This window comes from Trachurus japonicus, chromosome 24 (genome assembly GCF_045865225.1).
Source record: "Trachurus japonicus isolate A0001 chromosome 24, Traja_1.0".
NCBI lineage: Eukaryota > Metazoa > Chordata > Actinopteri > Carangiformes > Carangidae > Trachurus > Trachurus japonicus.
In genome coordinates, this window is record NC_140930.1 from 15,134,967 (window position 1) to 15,154,550 (window position 19,584).

At 44.0% G+C, this 19,584-nt stretch overlaps 1 protein-coding gene across 2 annotated transcripts in view; it reads right to left on the minus strand.

The window, feature by feature from the left end:
- Nucleotides 1-490: 490 nt before the first annotated feature.
- Nucleotides 491-19,584, minus strand: part of akap12b (A kinase (PRKA) anchor protein 12b) — a 44,396-nt gene continuing 25,302 nt past the window's right edge. The window contains exons 1-3 of one of the 2 annotated variants that reach the window (XM_085771509.1): nt 11,576-11,957; nt 2,939-7,216; nt 491-1,639 (exon numbers count right to left, since the gene is read on the minus strand). In XM_085771509.1, coding sequence (XP_085627635.1) covers nt 2,943-7,216; nt 11,576-11,600 — 4,299 coding nt within the window. In that variant the 5' untranslated portion in view covers nt 11,601-11,957 and the 3' untranslated portion in view covers nt 491-1,639; nt 2,939-2,942. Of the gene's footprint in view, nt 1,640-2,938; nt 7,217-11,575; nt 11,958-19,584 lie in introns of those variants that run through there. The other variant, XM_085771508.1, reaches the window with a different exon arrangement.

Here is a 19,584-nt window from a genome sequence, read left to right on the forward strand (position 1 = left end):
ATTGTTGTTATTTCTGGTACCATGCAGTCTGTGCCTCTCTAAATCCACAAGCAAGTGAGCCTACGCTCTTAACTTGTGCCAGTTTAATGAACCTGAGCTATCATGCTTGGTGAGGAACAGGACATAGTGCAGGCCTAGCATGAGACCAAACAGACCATTTTCATACTTTTATCCCCCTTGTTAACAACACACACAGTTTAAGTCAAAAATGACTGAAGATGAGAGAGTGTACTACTTTTTGTGGGCAGCAGAGGGTGTCAACATACAGTCTTTTCATCAAGAAATATAAATATTGTGTAATAAGGAAGGTGTTCAACCTCAGTGAAACTACCACACACCAGTGATACATATGTCACATAGTAACATGGCCATTAAACACTGTGAACACCAGAAGTGTCTCTTAAATGCACGTGTCTACCCAACATGACTCCTCCAGTGTCACAAATCGCAAATTACTGTTTACCCACTACCTCTGCCACATGATCAAGTAAGGGTGTTATTATAATATTTTATTGTATTATTACATGAAACAATGCGTAACAATGTTTTCTTTTTCACAGTAAATCAGGCAGTGATTGTTTTGTTTCTTATCTACATGAAGCTTATTGTGTAATTTTGCCGGGGTGCAAAGTGAGGAACACAGTGACCAAAAGTCAAACACGTGGTGCATTTCTGGTAGGTATCATCACGCTCTCTGCTCTCCTGTTTTCATTTCTGCAGTCAGCATCATCACTTACTGTCAGCGGAATCACACTTGTACCATGGTTTAGTTTATAATTGCTACAGATGCTTGAAATATTCTCGTGGATATGACAGTTTAAGCTGTGACACACAAGGCACTTTCAGGGCAACACTTTCACATTTGTTTTGTTAAATTTTATTAGAAACATTTTTAACGTTTCTCTGTATTCACCCATTAAACTCACTGTCATGTTGCTCAGAAGAATACCTTATGACTCACAGCTTAATATGGGAATTTAAAAACAGAAAACAAGACAAAAAAAACAGGCAACAATGTTCATACAATAACAAAAATGAAAAAATAAAGACTTAGGGGTGAATGAAAGGATACTCAAGATATAAATACAATATACAAGATAATAATCCTCCATCTCTTCACCTTCTGACGCCATCTCACTCTCGCTACTATACACATACAAGCACACGCGAACACACATGCACAGATACACACTCGACCAGGTTTTGCAGACTCTCGCCTTATGCAGCAAGGGCAATGGAAAGTCACTGAGACATTGGACATACATCACACCGATTAGAAGCCAGATGGGATGCTTCTGAGGCACAGGACATGCGTGAGTGTGCGTGAGAGAGTCAGTGAGTGGGTGAGGATTGTGTCTGCGGGGGCGGGGGGGTGGGGGGACGTCACGTTGTTGTGACCGTGGGGAGGGCTGCAGGACGGGGTCGGAGTACAGGTGGAGGGAGGGGGAGGTGGAGAGAATGGCAGAGCGGTTGCTCCGTCACTCGGACTCTCTGGGCGGGGCCCAGTCTTGGCGTGTTACCACAGAGCAGCCCCCTTCTTTCTCTATCTCTCTCTTCCTCTCTCTCTCTCTTTCTCTCTCTCTCTCTCTCTTCCTGGTCCAGACAGTGTGTCTCCCAGGCATTAGTCTTGTATCTTCAGCTGTGGTGGAGATGCACAAAAAGACATATTAGAAACAAGAAAAGACACTTTGTCTACCAACACAGATTGTCATTACACCAATTTTATCTTTTTGCTCAGTGATTAGAAAATTATTATAAATCTGCACATCAATGTAATACAGGAATATATAAATTTACATTTCTTTGGTTCTTACTAAAACTTGTATTTTTATTCTTTTTAAGGTTGACCCCCCCATTTTAAGCTTAATGTTTTGGCTAGTGTGTATTGTCTCTTCCTTCACTGTTGTGGAGAAGATGAACTGTACTGATTGAATTAATGCCATGGATACTGAGACATGGGTTACTGATTAACTTTTATAAGAAAAAGATTAGATTAGATTATAACCATGTCTGTAAATCAAGAAAGATGAATAGCATATAACATGAAAACATATTTATTTACTTTTCTTTTTTTTCTTTTTGTATGTTTACCAACTCTTCTTGTTTATACCTCTCCATGTTTATTAGATGTTTCAGGACGCACCTAATGCTGCTAATTAGCTGCTGTAACTCACTAAGCCTCTCTCCAATTTCTGTTCGTCTCCAGTCAAGACTCCAGTTTGGACTCTACTCTCTCTAAGAGCTGCATGTTTGCTAAAACAAATAGTTTCTTCCTCCTCTTCAATTCTTATACCAGAAGTCACTATCACTGCAACATTGTTGCACGTAACAAATTGCTCTGTCCCTCTGCACATATTGAAAACATAATTCATTCAAAGCAACCGAAAAGGGAAAAAAAACCCAACTTGAGCTCTTTGAAGCTTTGTAACTGAACCTAACAAATGCGTAGTCCGACATGGTTTCTTGACTCCATACTGAGCCCGTGATAGAAGGAAAACAGGAGGAGGGAGTGGAGGAATCATAATCAGTCTTTCAGCACAAGTTCATCTGCCCCTCACACACCGCATCCCTTTAAGACCCCAGCCTACAAAGAGGGGGTCAATGGCGGCATTCCTGCTTTGATATCAAAGGTCCCCTGGTTACTCATAGCCTGAACAAAAGCTTTTTCATCTGGTCAGTGGGCAAATCCCCTCCCCTTCTCCCTAATAAAAGTAGGGCCCATTGATGTTTTAAAAAAAAGCCACTATGAGAAGATTGTACGATAGGCCAACAAAGGAATTTTGAAAATAACTAGCTTTTTTTTAAATCACTATGGAAATGTAATAATGTAATACCTGATGGAGTACTGAGAAACCTGCATTTTAATCTATTACTGTATAGAACAATTGTGAAGAACATTCAAACATACAGTATATTAGCGTCGAAAGTTCAGTCTCACCTGCTCATGATGCTGCTGTGATCTCTGTGGACACAGGCTCGATCTCCTTCACCGCTTCCTCGATCACTTCGATCACCTGCGCCATCACCTCCGCGCACTTTCCTGAAGATGGTTTCTCTGTCTCTGACTCTGTCTCTGGCTGGCTGGCTGCTGCCTCCTCTTCTGCTGCTGGAGTTTCTTCTGACACCGTTGAGAGTTTGCTCGCACTTGCGGGGCTCTCGGCTTTCGCGCTGGTGTCTTCGGCCACGGGGCCATTGCTGTCGAACTCTACCGCAGCCTCCTCTTCCACCGATTCCTCAACCACCTCCGCTGTCTGGAGGACCACCTGGACTGGCATGTGGATCTCCAGCACTTTCTCTTTGTTCTCCTCTGATTGTGGTTTCACTTCCTCGGCTGCTTCTTTTACATCTGGTTCCTGAACTGTTTCTTCTTCTTCTTTGCTCTGTTCCTCTTTGACCTCTTCGGGCTCTTCACCAGTCTGACTCTCCACCTTTATTTCTACGACTTCTTCCACTACAATGCTTTCTTCACTTACTTTTACCTCCACAGCTTTCTTCAACTCCTCCTCTGGTTTCTTCTCCTCTTCCACTGCAGGGGCATCGGTGGTCTCTATGACCTCTATTGGGACATTGTCGGTAACCTCCATGGCAACATGAAGTGGTCGAGGAGACTTTGGTGCTGGTTTTTCACAGATGACAGCGACAGGGGTTTCGGTGATAACAGGGGCCTCTGTTGTCATCTCAATTTCTTTCTCTGTTGTTGCAGTTGCCTGGACTGGTGTTGGGGTGGTGGCTGTTGGAGTGTCAGGCTTCGGGGGTTCAGGCTTTTCCTCGGAAACTTTGTCCATGGCGTCCTGAATAACAGCCTGGGCAATGACCATGCTCTGAGCCTCGATCTCACCGGCCTCATGCACATCCTCCTTGGTTTCTTCCATCTCCTCGTTGGCCTGCTCGGCGACTGCGCTGATCTCCGACTCTGCTGTTTGAACAATGGCGGCCTCCACCATCTCTACAACTGGAGTGTCACAGACTGCGTCTTTCACCTCATCTGAGATAGCCACCTGGTCAGATTCTGGACTGAGGGAGGCGACAAGGACCACTGTTTCTGTGATAACAGGAGCCTCCTCACTTGGCATGGCTACAGGGATGGCTGGCTCAATCTCTTTTGTGATGGTGATCTTTGCCGTTTCACAGATGGTAGAAGATAGCTCTTCAGTCACAACCTGGACAACTTCTTTTATGGGTGTATTTTCCTCTGTGGCAGCAAGTGTCTCTGTGTCCAATTTCACCTCCTTGGTCTCCACAGTTGGTTCAGAGACTTCCACGCTCTGAGTGCAGATGGCTGATTCAGATGTTGGTGTAATGGGATTGACCACAACAGCCTTAGGGGAGTTCTCGCTCACAGAGGTAGCCTGGATGACCTCAGCCTCCTGTGGGACAGTGTTGATGACTCCAGCCTTCTCTATCTCAGGTTCGTCGCTCTCCGTGGCAGTTTGAACATCCATCACTTCACTCTGTGAAGTTTCAACCATGGGCTCAAGATCAACTGTTTCTACTTGCTCTGCTTGGGCCATGGTCACTTCATCTTCTCCAGGAGTGGCTTCCTCTGTACTTGCTGGCTTCTCTTCAATTGACACTTCAGAGCTCAGAGCATCACGGACCACAGCCAAGCACTCTACAACGGGGACCACAGGCTTCTCCAGAGCTACTTTAGCAATCTCCTTGGTGCCGAGTCCAGTGCAGATAGCCATGGCTTCATCTTGAGCATGTGGCTGCAGAATGGCATTTTCCTTGATCTCTGCTGTCTCAGTTGGTGGTTCATACTCAGTGTTCTCAGTAGCGACCTCTAATGGTACATCTTCAACAGTCACAGATGTCTGGATTGGGATTTCACTGATCTGAGCCTCAACAGCCGCCACAACCTCCTCTGCAGTTCCAGACTGAGGCCCTTGAGGAACTGGGGTAGTTACTGCCGGTGTGGCCACAGCGACAGGTTTCTCTTCAGCTGTGGACAGCCTGCGCCCCATGCGACCTGAAACTTTAGGGGGTATCGATGTTTGTTCCTCAGCTTCATCTTCTGCAACGTCAGTGTCAACAGACTTAGGCGTGGCAGCATCTGCCTCCTCTGGGATGTCACTCAGCTGATCGTGCTTTTCCTCGGCATCTTCAACGGATGCTGGAATCCATGAGGGGGATCGATCTTCAGTGGACGCTTTAACCTGGACTGCAGCTGGTTCTGCCACCACTTCCTGCTCAGCCTCGACTTGCTCGTCATACTCGGACATAGGAACCACAGCTGGGGTGTCGGAGTCCTCTTCGCCTGAGCCAACCTCTGTGGAAGCTTGTTTTTCAGCCTTCTTCTTCCTGCGTCCAGGGAAAAACTTCCTCAGAGAGAAAGAGGACTCATCCTTTGGTGCTTCACTGTCTGACTGGACCTGTTCTCCACCCTCCTCTGGCTTTTCCTCAGATTTGGCCTTGTTCTTTGACATAACCATGCGTTTCAGTGTGTCCCAGGTGGACTCTCTCTCAGGTGGGCTGCTTAAAGGTTCAGGGGAAGAAGCAACTTCTCCATCACTCTCTGTGTTTTGGGAGGAGACGATGGCAGCTTCAGTTTTGCCCTCCTGTTCCCCCTCTGCTGCTGCAGCTTCCTCATCAATCTTGGTCTCATCGTCATCAGAGTCGGAGGTCTTCCTTGTCCTCTTTTTAGGTCCACCCATACACATTAGGGCCTCCCAGGAGACAGAGGTGTCCATTTTCCTTTTGGGCTCCTCGGTGCTGCTGACCAGTTTCTCTGTGTTCTCGGTCTTTGGCTCTTCCTCCGCTGGCTTTTCCACCTCAGCGTCCTCTTCAACGCTCTTATCAGCTAATGCAGCGCTCTCAGAAGAGGGCAGTGGCTTGGCTGGTTTCTCACCTGTTGCTTCATCTTCACTCTCAGAGGACCTTTTGACGAGCTTCTTGGGTGTCACTAGTTTCTTGAAGGAGGACCAGGCAATGATTCCCTCTTTTTTCTTCTCCCCATCAGAGGTAACTTCTCCCTCAGCCTCTTGGTTAGATCCATTCTGGGTCACCTCCACAGCAATAACGTGCTCTCCTGATTCCTCGGGAGATGAGGGTCCACTGTCAGCTTTGGGAGCCTCTGTGGACTCAGTGGAGGACTGAAGTTGCTCAGCTGCCTGCTCCCCAGACTCGGTCAGTTTGCTCTCAGCATCTTTCTTGGTCTTCTGTTTCTTAGTGGAGAGCTTCTTTAGTCCAGCTCCAGTGAAGAGCTTCTTCAGAGGGCTTCCCTGGGGCTTCACCTTCTCCTGTGATGAAAGCAGCTCAGCCTCAGAGGTCACCTCCACGGGAGCCTTCTCCTCTTCTGCACCACCTTCTGCCTTTTCCTCCTCTTTTTTGGTCTCTTCAGTAGCAGCTGCTGCAGGAACAGCGGTTTCAACGGTGACCTCTGCCTCTGGGGTTGCCTCTGGTTTTGCTTCCTCGGGAGTTGCTGCTGCCTCCTCCTTGGGCTCTGACTTATCCTCCTCAGGAGTTGCCGCTGCCTCCTCCTCCTTGGTTTCTTGCTCTGCTTCAGCCTTCTCCTCCTTTTCATCCACAGCAGCAGTTTCCTCTGTCTTAGCTGCCTCCTCCTCAGCAGCTGCCTCCTTGTCCTCCTCCTCTTTTGTCTTCTTGATGCTGGCCTTCTTTCTCAGGTTAGAGAAGAGTCCTCCACTGAACAGCTTCCTGAAGGGGGACAGGGTGGTCTCCTGAGATGGTGGAGCGGCCTCTCCATCCTTCTCTGCTTCGTCCTCTTTTACGGCTTCATCAGTAGCTTCGGCGGTGGTGCCTTCAGCTGGGGCATCAGTGGCTTCAGCTTTCTCATCATTCTCTTTAGTGACTTCTGCCTCAACAGTGGCTGCCTCTGTCTCAGCCTCCTTTTCTTCAGCCGTGCTCTTCTCCTCAGCAGCCTCCTCCTCTTTTGTGGGTTCCTCAGTCCCAGAAACCTCCTCTCCTTCTTTATCTTTGACCGTCAGCAGCTTCACGGGGTCTTTCTCCTCACTCTTGTCCTTCTTCAGAGTGAACTTAAAGCCCACAAAGCGAAAGATCTTCTTAAAACCCACTTCACTGGCATCATCGGGTTTCTCCTCCGCTGCCTTCTCCTCAACAGCAGAGATGTCATTGGCATCAGGAGACTCTTTCTCCACTTTCTCGCCGTTCACTTGAGGGGCCACTTCATCCTGGATGGTGCCCATGGTCTCAGGAGCCTCCTCCTTCTGGGCTACAGACACACCATCAGGCTGGCCAACTGAAATGACAAGAAAAAAGAAAAGAGCTGTCAGCGTGATACTGATTTCATTTCTCACTTAAGTTTTACTACTTCGTTCAAATGCTCATACTCCACTCACTAATAATATTCCCGTGATATTCATGTAAAACGCTGTGACCAGAGGTACATCTTTCTGTAACATTAAATTCAACAAATTCAGGTAACGATGAGGAAATCAGCTCACGGGTCCAAACTATAGCAGCCAGTCTGTGTTTAATCAAATGTCATTTCTCCAAGGAGAAACTACATTAAAAACAAATACGATTCTTACGTCATCATTGACTCGCTTTGCCATCTGCAGATAATTAGAGATGTTGTACAGAAAGTATTTGCTGAGATTCTGATGCTGTGAGATGGTTTTATAAAGCACATGACCACTTAATTGTAATCAGATTGTAAATCGGTCCCTCAAAACCTGTGCTATGTAAACATGCCAAAGGGAATTAAAGTTTGGGCTTTGACATAAATACAGTGGAAATCCCCCAAAGGGAGAATCATAGAAAAAGTTGCACATTGAGAGTAATGCTACTGGCAAGTTGTGGATTATTGTCCCAAAACACAATGTGTTTGCAGGCATGCAGCACAGCTTCACAATGACGCCTCATTTGACCCACTTCTAGTTTCAAACTAGCCAAACTGAAACACTTATTCTATTATCATGAATAATTCATTGGTAGTTATACCAATGCAAGATAAACAACAGTTAAGATAAGAGACAGAAACCACATGTATGAAACACACATCCATATCCATTATCTGTGTTTTGACAGAGGAAGGCGTAGGGGGATGACGACCCGCGAGTGTCTGAAGCTTTCGTCCTTTTTTTCCTTTGCTTTCTACTCCAATCTCAGTGCAGTCTGGGAAACCTCACATCTGATACCACTGGACCCTCAAAACAAATTCCCAGGACTTTAAATGCTTACATATCAGCTTACCTGATTACACACACTGGGAAATACAAAGATACATAAGCACTTCCAGAAACCAGGCACACTGTGGGAACTACACTGAGAGCTGTCCTCTACTATTTGTGTCTGTCAATCATCAGCAAAACTCACACCAGTGCACAACTAGTTCCACTGACTTTAATTCAACACAAATAGAAATATATAAATAGTATAGGAAAAAAAGGCCAATTCATCTTTTTGATCTCTTTGGTTTTTTTCTATGAAGATTGTAAAATCTCTCCATATCTGACATAGACTGGTTCTTGTCTCACACACAAATATGTAAAACTGTGCGCCCACATCTGTCCACATCCTTTTCCTAAATTATAGACATGACGCTTTACTTCATACCACTGCATTCCTGGAATATTTGAACTCTAAAATGTAAAAACAGATATTTTAAAGCTCACCTGTAATTAGGTAAAACCTTTTAAAATACCGCAGCACTTCATGCTACATTTGTGGTACAAAATAAAGAAGTGTTTTCACATACTAATGTTGTTAGTAGGCACGCCCACACCTTATGTATGGATGGGCCTTGTGAGGAATGTAAACTATGCTGTTCTATCTATGTTTGGGGGAATTATTTTGGGGAGCGCTAAACATAATCTGAATTTAAATGCCAGGGGGAATGTTTATTTGTTTTTCGGCTGCGTCTCGTCTGAGCCCATATAGGATTCAAACCAAACAATACAGGCCGCTACTACCCCTCCTTAAAATACGTCCCAATCCCCTTGACCCAAATTCCACCACAGCAGGATGGATGGGGACCCACCCCCCCTTCCCAGGGCACACTCTCATGCAAACACAATAGCCTTCTAACCCTCTCTGGCCTCTGAAAATAAAAGAAGGGGTGTGGTCAACTTTCTCATTATCAAGACACGGTGCAGTTTGGAGTTTGCAAAGTTTACTAAAGTGATGTAAACATGCATATAAAGACAGGGTTTATAAGATGTCACATGGCAGTGGCATCTGCCTCACATATGTGTTATTTTCAGGAAGCTTGTCCAATAACACTGTTGAGAAAGCAAGTCAGGACCAGAAAGACTACAAACATCATATCAACACAAGTCAGCAAGCAAAATATCCATCTGATATGCAACCTAAGCTTCTAATTGGTCGACACAACTTCAGCTCAACTCTTTCTAAACACGCATCAGTCTACAAATCACACCAGTTCCTATAGTTCCGGTGCATTGAAGACTTTGTGTGTGTGTGTGTGTGTGTGTGTGTAGGAGTGGGTCAGACTGTTAGCCAGAAGAGGCCATGTGTATCTTACATGGATAATAAAACAGGAACCATGTTGATTTAACAGACTACTGGCATCTCTGTCGTCTTTTTGATCTTTCTCTTCCGGCCCAACTCTTTTTCTTTTTAACAGGCACACAACTGTTAACATCCTTAGACTGATTTGGTTTGGTGGGGGTCCTAATGTGAGGAGGGGGAGGGGTGGATGGGTGGGTGGGTGAGTTTTTGGGTGTTTTGAATAACGACTGTAACAGAAAGAATGCAAGTGTGAGGGGTGAGGCTACAGGGGGTGAGTATCAGGGACACTTAAGAGATGAAGGGACAGGCTTGAAGGGGGGGGGGGGGGGTCGCTGCCCTGGGGCTGAAGCCCTAACTCACTTTAGAGGGTGTTACATATCTCAGACACACACATTCATAGCTGAAATTGCTTCTCTCTGCTGGAGACAGGCTTTGTTTATGTGTGAGCATGTGGTAAGGCGATGCTCTCATATTAAATATCTTTGCCGCAGCCAGAAAAACAATTGTTGCGAATCTACCCCAGTCTCCAGTGGGATCAGATAACGGTTCTGTTGTGGCTGTTTCACCACTACTATGGATTTGGGTCTTGTTAAGAATGGGAGGGGAGGAGGAGGAGGAGGAGGAGGAGGAGGAGGAGGAGGAGGGGGGGGGGGGGGTAGCTGTGTGCTCAATGGCAGCTATTCTTCCTGTGCTTGATGATTTCCAAACTTTGCCAAATCTATGCAAATCCTTGTCATAATCACTGTAGTCTGGAGCGGAGGCCATTTAAACAAAAGAAGTCAGTTAAAAAACAAAAAAAGAGAGCAAGGAGACACGCCACCCACCCCCCAACAGTCAGGACCCCATTCTCGCACCCCCTCTCTGTATCAAAGGTGTGGTCAGTGTCTCCGTGGCTCCGAGGGGGGGAGCAGGGGGAACCTACACATTAACAGTCAAATAAAAGGCATGAATAACACCCACCTCAGCACCAAATACCTCCCTGTTATCTAATTAACATCAAGACAAAGTCTAAAGTAAGTGCATGCTGTTTTATGTTACTGCAAAAATACGGGGGAAAAAACACAAATATTATCCATTAATATCAGTACTTTGACATTCCAGTCATGTACCTCAGGTCACCGTGAGGCAAAATATTGAAGCCCAACTCTGTTTCAACCATCACTCCCAGTTATAAGGCCAGAAGAAGAATCAGTCTTGGCATGTAATTAATTCCATACGCCCCGCTCTCCTCCCTCCCTATCCTCTGTGGCTAAGCTGTATAACCCCACTGGGAATTAGGATCCCACTCTAACCTAATGAAATACTTCACATGACAGAATGCTGACTTGAGCTGACTTGAATTGTGACAGGAGCTAAAAGCAGGCTCTTGAAAAACATGTCTGTGAATGCATCTTCATATAGCTCAATTTGGCAGCTGTCACTGTGTGAAATTCTTTTCCCACCAAAAAGTTTGTTGCTTGTTTGGGATGTATACCCCAGAGCTGGGAGCAACTCAGCAGTTGGTTTTTTGGGGAAGAGACTGTGGTTACACTGTGAATGGTCTTTGTTAGTACAGTGGATAAACATGTTTTTACTACAGAGTAACTGTAAAAAAAAAAAAAAAAAAGAAAAAAAAAAAAGAGAGGGGGTGTTTTGTAAATAGCAGGACTTGCTCTGGCACATCCTACTAAAACCACTGGTGATGCACAGGAACGATGAATGAACACTTGATGAGTACAGCTCAGAAACAGGATTAAATCTCACTCTTTAATCTTTGCGAAATCTGAAAAATGCAACAGTGGAGCATGATTTTTTGAGTTTCTACACAACAAGATTCAGCCGCCATCAAAACAAAGTCATCTCTAACTGAAATCAGTCGCTCGTGCCGGGACATCTGCAAACCACAATGCTAACTAACCACACCCTCAGGACAACAATGCCTTCGGCTGCATTCACTCATGCAGGGAGAAACCACTTGCTCTGGGTCTCAAGATATTCTAAATAAACCACTTTAAAAGTCACAAAGTTGTTGAAAAGTTTACATTTTAAATAAACTTTACTACAAGCCCACAGAGTTGTTAATATGCTTTAACATATAACTCAAATCATCATGAATCAAGAGGTATAAATGTGGCCTTTTGCTTACCTGTTAAAGTAATTGTTCCAAGCATTGGTAAAAGTCCAAAAATCCTTTACTCAAAAAAAATACAAAAATAAAAATAAGACACAAAAAAAATGTATAAAAAATATTTTAGAATGTATTCTGTTTAGTCTTTTTCTTGTTTCCCTTCTCTTGTCTGCACACACAGACTGAAAATCTGAGATCTGCTTTGTAAAGTTGTCTTAACTCCTAAACTTGTTGTGAGGGCAGAAGCTGTGTGTCCGTCCTTCTTCTCTCGCTCTCCGTCTCCGTCTATCCGGTGCTTCTCAGTCAGTGTGAACACAAGAGTGGGCTCCACACACATTTCAACAGACTGACACACATGTCATGTTAGGACCACCCCTGCCTCCCTCTTCCTCCCACCTCCCTCTCCTTTCTTCAGCTGTTCTGAATGAGCCCCCATCCCCTCCCTCCCCTCCTCCCCCAATCCAATCCACTCCTTCCCCCACCCCCCACTCTTCTCCCCCCTCCTCTTCCTCCTCCTTCTTCCCTCATCCACTCGCCCTATACCTCAGACCTCAGCGTCCACCCCGGTACGACGACTGCAGCTCATCATGTGATCTCTCAAGGAAGCATTTGTTGTCCACTATTGGACATAGTTAAAACTCCATACAACCCCCCCACACCCACCCTGTTAGTCACACACAGACTCATATAGCTACATTGTTTCTTGGGGGTGGGGGATTAGATAACTTTCAGTGGCCTTCAAATCTCCAAGTTTCCTGAAGAGACATTTTCTCATCTGCTTTTTTTTGTTTTGTTTGGAAAGCAACTGGAAATCAGTCTAATACACCCCCGCCCCACCTTTCTCCCCTCTGCTCCTCTTTTCAGGAGGCAAACCAGTACCCCCCCCCCCCCACACACACACACACACACACACACACACACACACACATACACACACACACCTCTTATCTCTTTTAGGGCTGCACATGTAGATGAATGTTGACGGAGACAAACCAGAGGGAATTTCAGGATGTAGTTTGGACACAAAACTTTCTCTATTTGGTTTGGTCCCTAATTGAAGACGTGTGACTTTTTTTCTTTAGGACAAAAATGAATTAAAAAAAGAAACTTTTCATAGAACACCTCAAACATCTCCTTGTTTGAGGCAAAGTTCATACCCAGGGCCTCAACTCAAACCATGGATGGGTGTGTGTGTGTTTGTGTGTGTGTGTGTGTGTGTGTGTGTGTGTGTGTGTGTGTGTGTGATCGAGTTGTCGCCTGCTCCCTCTGAATGTTAATGGGCCCTTCTCAATTACACCATTGCAGACACATTTAATTCAGCTTTTGTCTGGGGAGGGGGTGGTGGTGGTGTTGGTGTTTGGGGGGGGTACGAGAAGGAATGCAGATAAATCCTCAGGTAAATACCAACATAATCAGATCTGTCACAGTTCGGCATAGTCCCACAGGAATGTGTGAATTCCAAGTAGAGAGCTCCCAAATAGGTGATAACAGCAGTAATCAAGTACCGTCTGGAAGCAGCCAACCCCCCCCCCCCCCCCACCCCCCCAACACAGATGAGCGTATGTGTTTGCTTTAAAATGCATTCAACAACCTCAAACCTCACCTCAAAAATCAAGTGTCATTTTTAGTCTTTTGAGTCTCTTAGATTTCCAATACACAACCAAAACAACAGCATTTAAAAATCAAATCTGCTCAAAGTGAGACGACAACAGAAACACATCGCTTCATTTTCTTTTTCTTTGACCCGACTTCCTGTGAGTTTCTTCAGATTCACTCCTCAATAGAGAGGAGTGTGAATACCAAGGTCTTTGCCCATGAATAGACAACTTCATGGTTTTTTATCAGAGTTGGCAAGAGCTGAGAAAAGAGGAGTTGGGAGAGGAAGGACATGAAGATATTCCCAAATCTAATGAGACATATTTTATTCAGGCAAAAGTTTCCGAGAGTAACGAGATAACTTTTTATAACATTATGGATAAATGCTGGCTATTCTTTTATGAAGAGCAAATTGGTTAGGCATTTCTAATCTATTCTCTAGTCGTAGTAACTCGGTCTAAGTATATAATAGTATTCCATCTATGCATCATTAAGCATTGGCACGTTAAAAGTTAAATACTATGGCTCAATCACGCAAGACTCACACAGTCATTAACAAAGAATTTCATTCTGACATGCCAACGCTCTGTGACCGTAGTGACTCATCTGGTAGGTGTTTCACTATTTTTTATTGTGACTCTCTTACTGTATATTGAGCTGAGTTGACAGTGATTCAGACTGAAGGGAATTTAGGAGTTGGGTCAGCCCACTATTTCCCTTTTCCCTCCCAACTTCCTTCATATGAGTCATAGCCTACACATCAGTCACATTCCTGGACTTCCATACATACAGCTAGAATTTAATTTAGGCACACATGTAGCTTCAGGCGTCGCTGAGCTGTATGGGAAATATCTCTGTGAAGAATCCGCCTGATTCATCTTGCAGTAAGAAGACAGTGGGATTTTTTAATCAATAAATCCTGTGAAAAGACAACAGCTAGCTCTGAATTAATTAAGAGTATCCATATATTACTTTGGCTTGATACCACTTAAGCCTGCTGTCTTCTGCATTGGCATCCCTATTAAGACATGTCAAAGGGTCGTATCTTTGCATTAGATGATATATTATATCATTAAAACTAAGTAATGAAGGAAAGAAGACCCCCTGTATAATCCTCTAACTCTACAACAATGGTTTTCCTGGTTCGGCACTACTTTTCATTAGCCCTGCAGTGACAAGACATTCAGTCATTGTTCCATTTACAAAAAGTTGAAATACACATTCGGGTTGGTTGGCTAATAGAAGAGAAGAGGTGATAGACAAACTGAGTTAGGAGCGGGGTTGCTGTCCAACTCTGGAGACAGCTCTTGGCGAGCAAAGGGCTTAAGTTTGATGCTGAACTTGTAATGGTTCTTCTGGACGAGTGATTAAACAGCTGTTAATGCTACTGTTGGTTATGTAGCGACAGCAAAACTTATAACAATTCACAACTAACATAATAAAAACAGCTGCCAACGACTTTTGGAAATTCCAGAGTTACCATTGACCTAATTATGTGCGGGAAATACCTGAAACCAGCTGATAAAGAAAAATGAAACCATTTGACAAAGTGCAATATGATCATTTCCTTATATTGTTTAAATGGTAATTTGACTAAAACAGACTCTCACCAACAACAGTAAATACAGTAGACTGCACATTTAAACTGGTCTACATAACACAAGGCAAGTATGAGGGGGTGACGCCCCAGATATCTTGATAGATCAGAAAACGTGCCTCAGTTGAGGAATGTTTGAGGAGGGGTCTTGAATGGTCGGCCGGGTGGGGGTTGGGTGGGCTGAAGAGCTTTTTGTAGCCTGCAAAGAAGTGCATGACATCATCGGACAGCGCAGAAGAAAACGCCTCCTACTCTTCCAAGAATGGGATAGGATGATGTTGAAATAATCGAAGGAAAGGGAAACAAGGTTTGTGAGTGTGTGAAAGATCACAGATTATTTTTCATTCAGCACGTCTCCTCTCTCCTCCACTTTTCAATCCTTCTCTCTTCTTTTCACTTGTTCTTTTTTTTTTTTTTTTACCTAAATCCACTCTCCAGTCCACTTTAATCCGTCTCCCCATCCACCACTTTCCCCTCTCAGTCCTCTATCCTCACGAGCCCCCTCCCCTCCGTCCCACCACTCCTCCAGTTTGCGTGTGGGCCGGAGGGATGGATAAGAATGTCGGACAGGAAACAGTAATTTCTTGACATCACAGTTTCCTCTTCCCTTTTGCACATTTCCTCGAGATACACTTCATTCTGTACTTCGCACAGTCTGTCCGGAGACCTTTCCGCCTTTTCTGATTCACATCATCCGTACATGACGTGATGTAGCGTGATGATATGAACACCAGTTTGCAAAGTCTCAGATTCAATTATGTTGTTACTGTCTTCTGTTTGTTTTTGCACAAAAACAATGGTGGCTCATGTTTACAGCTTTCAGCATTGAATGAACGCAACTGCCTAGATTTAATTTTGAGATCAAATACTCTATGTGAGTTTCTGTTATTTATAGTCCTCCTAACTATTCATTTAAAGTCCTGTGTCTCACAACAACAAAAAGGGTGCTTTTAAATTTGGGTGAAGAGCAATAACAAAAGTTTCCAGAGGAATATGTTTAGCCAGGCTTTGCCATCTGTTATACTTGTCTTCACTTTTCTCTGCATTCCTGAAATATTTCCACCGGCAATTTGGCATTCCAGTTGTTGTTTAGCATCATCTTGTCGTCCAGTACAGACTGGATTTTAAAAGTGGGGAAGCAGAGATCCAAAAAAACCTACTCCTGGGGCATTTAAAAATAACAAAGTCCAAGAGAAAAGGACTTGTTTGCTCGTCAACTATCAACTAGTCACGCTGAGCTGACAAGGATGAAATCGTTGATGTGTGTTTTCCAAATACTTGTGTGTACTCAGGCTGAGTCTGTGTTGAAGCTTTGTAGCAAAGAGTGGAGAGAAGCCTTTAAAAACCAAATATGTTGCTGATGAAAGAATACACATCTCAAATCTCCACTCCCTGTGTGGCAACAGAAAGGCTTCCCACTCCTTACCCAGCTGTATTTCATGAGAACTTAACTGGAAATGTTCCTCACAATTGCTCCTCTTGGCTGCTTATCCATCTCCCTTACCTCAGTCTCATGCACTGCTCTGTTTAACATTAGGATTTGGCAGAGATCCAGTAACTTGTGCTTAAATCTTCACTCAAAAAGTTGTTCATCTTAACAAGTCATTTCATCTCAACTGGGTGTTTAAATCTAATTTTTCCTGAAAGCACCAGCGGAGTGAGATAATTCCAGTTGTTTCCACAACAATTTCAGTTGTTTTTAAGACTTTTTCTTGAAACAAATGTCGGCAACTTCAGTCAAAGTGGAGCAAGGCCCATCGCTACAGTATCAAATATCCAGTATCAAGAAGATTACATTTAATTCTTGCGTACGACACAAGCGGAAAAACTTCACCTCACTGACACATTCTTGGCACTTATTTAAAGAAGATTGTATCATTAATTGCAGGGTAAAAAATGACTTATTATAGTATATGGATACATGCTGCATTGCAAAAAAGGGGCCATAACACTATTAAAGGAGGAGTAGGAGGAGGGGTCCGTCACATTCCTGGTCCATTCTCTCAATCCTCCATGTGCCTGGGGGAGGTTAGGGGTTGAGGAGGGAGATTAGGTTCCCTGATGCCGGGAAAGATGAGAGAGGAGCACCTGCAGAGACAAGCGGATCCTCAGGGTCTGAGGGCCCTGGTGGGAGCCAACCATGAGTTTGACCTTATTACTGTAATCTTTGCCCTTGTAGGACTATTGTTTACATACTGCTGAGCTGTTTAGTTTCGTTATGATAAATGGCTTGGATTTGATTTGTGTTGATGCAACCCTTGCTAAGCCAAAAGTGGTCAAACTCAACAGGTAACAAACTGCTGGAGGAGGCCGCCCTATTTGTAAGTTATGCCATTGCTACTGCTTAGCCACTGTTAGCATTAACAGCATTTTACTCACCAGTCAAGAAGAAATGTTGTGAATTCAGCATCAAACTTCATTCGCTTTCTCACTAAGAGTTGTCTCCAGACTTGGAAAGCAAGACCATTGTTAACTTGTATTCTTGTCTCCATGGCATAATTTTCACCTACTTAAGTTAGCATGCTGACCAGCTCGCCCTTGTCCGTCTCGTTAGTTTCCAATAGCGACTTGCTGTAGCCTCCAATCAGCCCTGAGGTAGTAGTTAAAGTTCTTGACAATAACCACCAGCCACTCCTGGCAGGAACCAGGTTTGGCATTACAAAAAATGTTATGAATTGCCCTTTAAAGCTGCTTTGATTTAAATATTTCAATTTACAGTCAGTAAATGTTAAAAATATCCATAGTACAGTTAAATCAGTAACTCAGTGTTGAAACCACAGAGCACTAGTGGCCAACACTGCATTTCCCCAGTTTTAAAAAAAGAAAAAGACCAATGTAGCCTGCACTTCCTGCTGAGCAACAAATGGTCGACAAAGTTCACGACTGGCTGGAGAACATGGCTGAACTTTTAGCTGAAAAAGAGCCAGATGTTTCCCTCAGGAGCTGATGGAGAGGGAATACTAGGGCTTACAATCATCAGAAATATCTGCAGTTGAAAGCTGCCTTCACTCAGTGTCTGCTGATGCGGAATGAATAATAGCTTTTGTTAAGAGGACGGAAAACTAAATTGTTGCAATTTAACGGCTGATGATTTTCTGAGTAAAAATTTCATATTCAACTAAATTCTGTTTTTGTTCTCTCATGTGCTCTAAGGGTTGTGATGTTTGTTAAAAGCAGAGTTTTCGAATAGACCATCTGATGGCAATTGGCAGGAGCAACCAGCTAAAAGATTAGATTTCTGATCAGCTTGCCATCGGCTCATTGGGAGAGGAGGGGAGGTTGCTGGTCGTGTGGACTGTCAGAAGTAACTTAAACTTCATTTCAATAGCTGTAACACTGGTGATGGACAGACAGATCACCTCTCTGACCGGCTCAGAGACAACTGGTGACAAATTGTAGATTTTTAATAGATTCTCCTACTCCCTCTTGCCCTGAAGTGTATCCTTAAAGCGCCCAATAAATAACAAATGACTGCATAAAAAATAATTGAACAAATGACTGGACAGTGATGGATCGTAAGGGATCTAGAGGCTTTTAAGCACTCCAATCTAAAAGTCTGCCTCTCTAACACTTTCCTCTGGGATCTCTTCATCTCAGCGAGGGGAGAGAAATCATTCTGATGTCTGGTTGATGGATCAGTGTCTGCACAAAGTGCAAACCAAAACTCAGAAGAATTCCTGTAGTTCAAGTAAAAGTAGAAAAAGATGCAGAACCATTTAATAGGAATCATCAACGATAATAAGTATTGTCAGCAAGAATGTACAAGGAAAATGGGCAAAAGTCCAGTAGGAGCGATGTGGCAGCTGGATTGCGTTATGATCACTGTACAGCGTGAATCCATATTGGCAGAGATCAGACGGAGCTTAAGTGAAGGGAGAGGTCCCTTCCACAGGCATGATGAACATTTTGGCTACAAGACTACGAACGTCCCCAGAGCCGAGTCTGAGTAAGTCCATCCTGGAATGAAATCATGGCCACACATACACACACACACACGCACACTTACAGTACACACAAAGTCCAATATATCCACCCTGTAAAAGTTTACACCTGCAACCAGAGGAAGAAATTAAAATGTAGCACAAAAGAGACTCTAGGTAATAATTCCTGACGATTCATGACACACCTGGGACAAACAGCTTTTGAAAACTTTGCCTAACTCTTTGACAGAGTTGGACTGCTGCATGTGCGTAGCAGCAAAACTGGGTGTTTTAACTACAGTTTGTTTTCACTATCGATTAACACTTTGTAGCCATTATTTTTCGCTGATTCAATCTATTGTTTAGTCTATAAGATGTCAAAAATAATAATGATTGTCCTGTGAAAGTTGCCATAGTTTTTAGCACCATTATCCAAAAAAACAAAGTGCTTTCGTTTATAATAACATAAACTAAAGGAAAGTTACAAACACTCACACTAAGCGCATGTTCCTCTTTTGGATTGACACCAGCTCATTGTAGCTGAAACCAGTTTGTGTACAAACTTTAATGTTGGAACTTAATTAATTGATTTAATGTGGTGAACCACGCCCATATGGTCCTGTGCATATAGGGTGAAACAAACAGATGTGCATGTGTTTGACCGCTGACTGACGTCCGACGTTCCTACGAATACGCACATACTGCAACACACTCACACAGTCAGCACAATCTCCCTCTGAAGCCATCCAGAAAACTTCATCTGTCCTCTTTCGCAGCCTGCAAGCCATCTGGGAGGGAGCGGCAACTCTCTGGCCAGTGGATTACATCAGCTATGATGTCATTCTTTGGGCTGCCACTGCACCCCCATACGCCCACACCCTTGAAAAACCAGCAACCCAAACACACACACACAC